Source organism: Geospiza fortis, unplaced genomic scaffold (genome assembly GCF_000277835.1).
Source record: "Geospiza fortis unplaced genomic scaffold, GeoFor_1.0 scaffold425, whole genome shotgun sequence".
NCBI lineage: Eukaryota > Metazoa > Chordata > Aves > Passeriformes > Thraupidae > Geospiza > Geospiza fortis.
This window is the reverse complement of record NW_005054387.1, coordinates 774840-776639: the sequence shown is the minus strand read 5'-3', so window position 1 is coordinate 776639 and position 1800 is coordinate 774840. Positions and strand designations below refer to the sequence as shown.

General features: G+C 63.2%; 1 protein-coding gene across 1 annotated transcript in view; it reads left to right on the top strand.

The window, feature by feature from the left end:
• Positions 1-1800, top strand: part of LOC102044982 (ras GTPase-activating protein 4) — a 12228-nt gene that overhangs the window by 8488 nt on the left and 1940 nt on the right. Inside the window, exons 9-14 of the mRNA XM_031060600.1 lie at positions 2-80; positions 175-328; positions 848-912; positions 1108-1220; positions 1291-1477; positions 1673-1797. Of these exons, the coding sequence (XP_030916460.1) occupies positions 2-80; positions 175-328; positions 848-912; positions 1108-1220; positions 1291-1477; positions 1673-1797 (723 nt within the window). The remainder of the gene's footprint in view (position 1; positions 81-174; positions 329-847; positions 913-1107; positions 1221-1290; positions 1478-1672; positions 1798-1800) is intronic.

Genomic DNA, 1800 nt, shown 5'->3' with positions numbered 1-1800 from the left:
GGGATGAGACGGTTCTTCCCTCCCCCTGCTCCCAGCCCCTGGTGCAGCTCCTGTGCCAGGAGGTGAAGTCGGGGCGCCAGGTGAGGGGTGCATGCCCAGCCCTGCTGGAGCACCCACATTTCCCAGCTCTGTGCCTGCCTTGGGCTGCCACATTATGGTGCCTCTTCCCTCCAGGATGGCCAAGTGCACCTGGTCACCCTCCTGGATGAAACCACCACGGCCGAGTGCCGGCAGGAGGTCGCCATCAACTTGGTCAAACTCTTCCTGGGCCAGGGGCTGGTCAAGGAGTTCCTGGACCTGCTCTTTGAGCTGGAGCTGGCCAAGCCCTGTAAGGCTGGAATGGGGAGTGGACCTGGAGGATCATTATCATCTCCCGGGGCTGTAAAACCTCCAGGGCCTTTTGTGGGGATTTTTTGGGAGTGATGGTTGAGGCTCAGCCATCACACTGTGGAATCTGTTGGGCTCATCCCAGCAGTTCATGGGCTGAGGTTGGTGGGGGAGCAGGTGGGCTGAGGTTAGGAAATCCCCATGACCCCCATGGAAATGGCCAGGGGGGCAGGGCACAGCCTCTGGGAATGACCCCCATGACTGCAGCTGTGGGTGCTGGCCCCATGGGGTGCCAAGCCAGTGACAGGGAAAGGAGAAACCAGAGGAAGGTGTGACACCAAGTCCATGGGAGTCTGTTTTTCCCTTTGGGAGGGCTAACTCTATGTTAAGCAGTTAATGTTTCCAGGGCTGAGGGCTTGGGGATTGACCAAAGAGCGAGAGTTCATGGGATGCTACATGCAGCTGCCCAGGGATGACCTGTGGCCATCCCCCAGGCCATGGCCCCTCTCCTGTTTTGCAGGTGAGCCCAACACTCTGTTCCGGAGCAACTCTCTGGCCTCTAAGTCCATGGAGTCCTTCCTCAAGGTGCCAAACCAGCCAAAACCTCCTTTTCCCAGGTCATCCTGGCCCTGGGCTGTTCCCAGGGGAAGAACTGGGAGGGCTGCTGTGCTTGTGCCTTCCCCTGGGGGTGGGATGCTGGACAAAACCCACTGGGTGACCCTGGGGGTGTCGGGTGCCAAATCTGCAGCCCATCCCTGTCCCTGTGTGGTCCCTCGGCAGGTGACAGGGATGCCATACCTGCACTTTGTCCTGGGCCCCACCATCACCCGCGTGTTCGAAGAGAAGAAATACGTGGAGCTGGACCCCGGCAAGGTGGAGATCAAGGACGTCGGGTAAGGGGCTCGTGGGGTGGGAGGGCAGGGCTGGCCCCAGCGCTGGGGGTGACAGCGGCGGTGCCCGCAGGTGCTCGGGGCTGCACCGGGTGCAGACGGAGGGCGAGGTGATCGAGCAGGGCCGACAGCACCTCCAGTCCTACCTGGGCGAGCTCCTGGACGCCATCGTCAGGTCGGCCCCGGCGTGTCCGCCCCTGATCCGCGCCGCGTTCCGCCAGCTCTTCCAGCGCGTCGGGGAGCGCTTCCCGCAGCACCAGGTCGGGATGGGGCGGGGGATGGAGCGGGGTCAAACAGGGACATCCCCAGGGGACAGCGCTCTCTGGGAGCCTTCCCAGCTGTGCTCAGCGGGGTCCCCTCTTGGGCAAGCAGCAGCCCCGCTGTTTGTGGGGTTGTCCCACGTTGGGAGAGACCCTCACGTGTGTTCCCCACCCCCTCCCCCTCGGTGGTCACAGCACGCCAAATTTGTGGCTGTCACCAGCTTCCTGTGCCTGCGCTTCTTCTCGCCGGCCGTGATGACCCCCAAGCTGTTCCAGCTGCGGGCCACACACGCGGACGCGCGGACCAGCCGCACGCTGCTGCC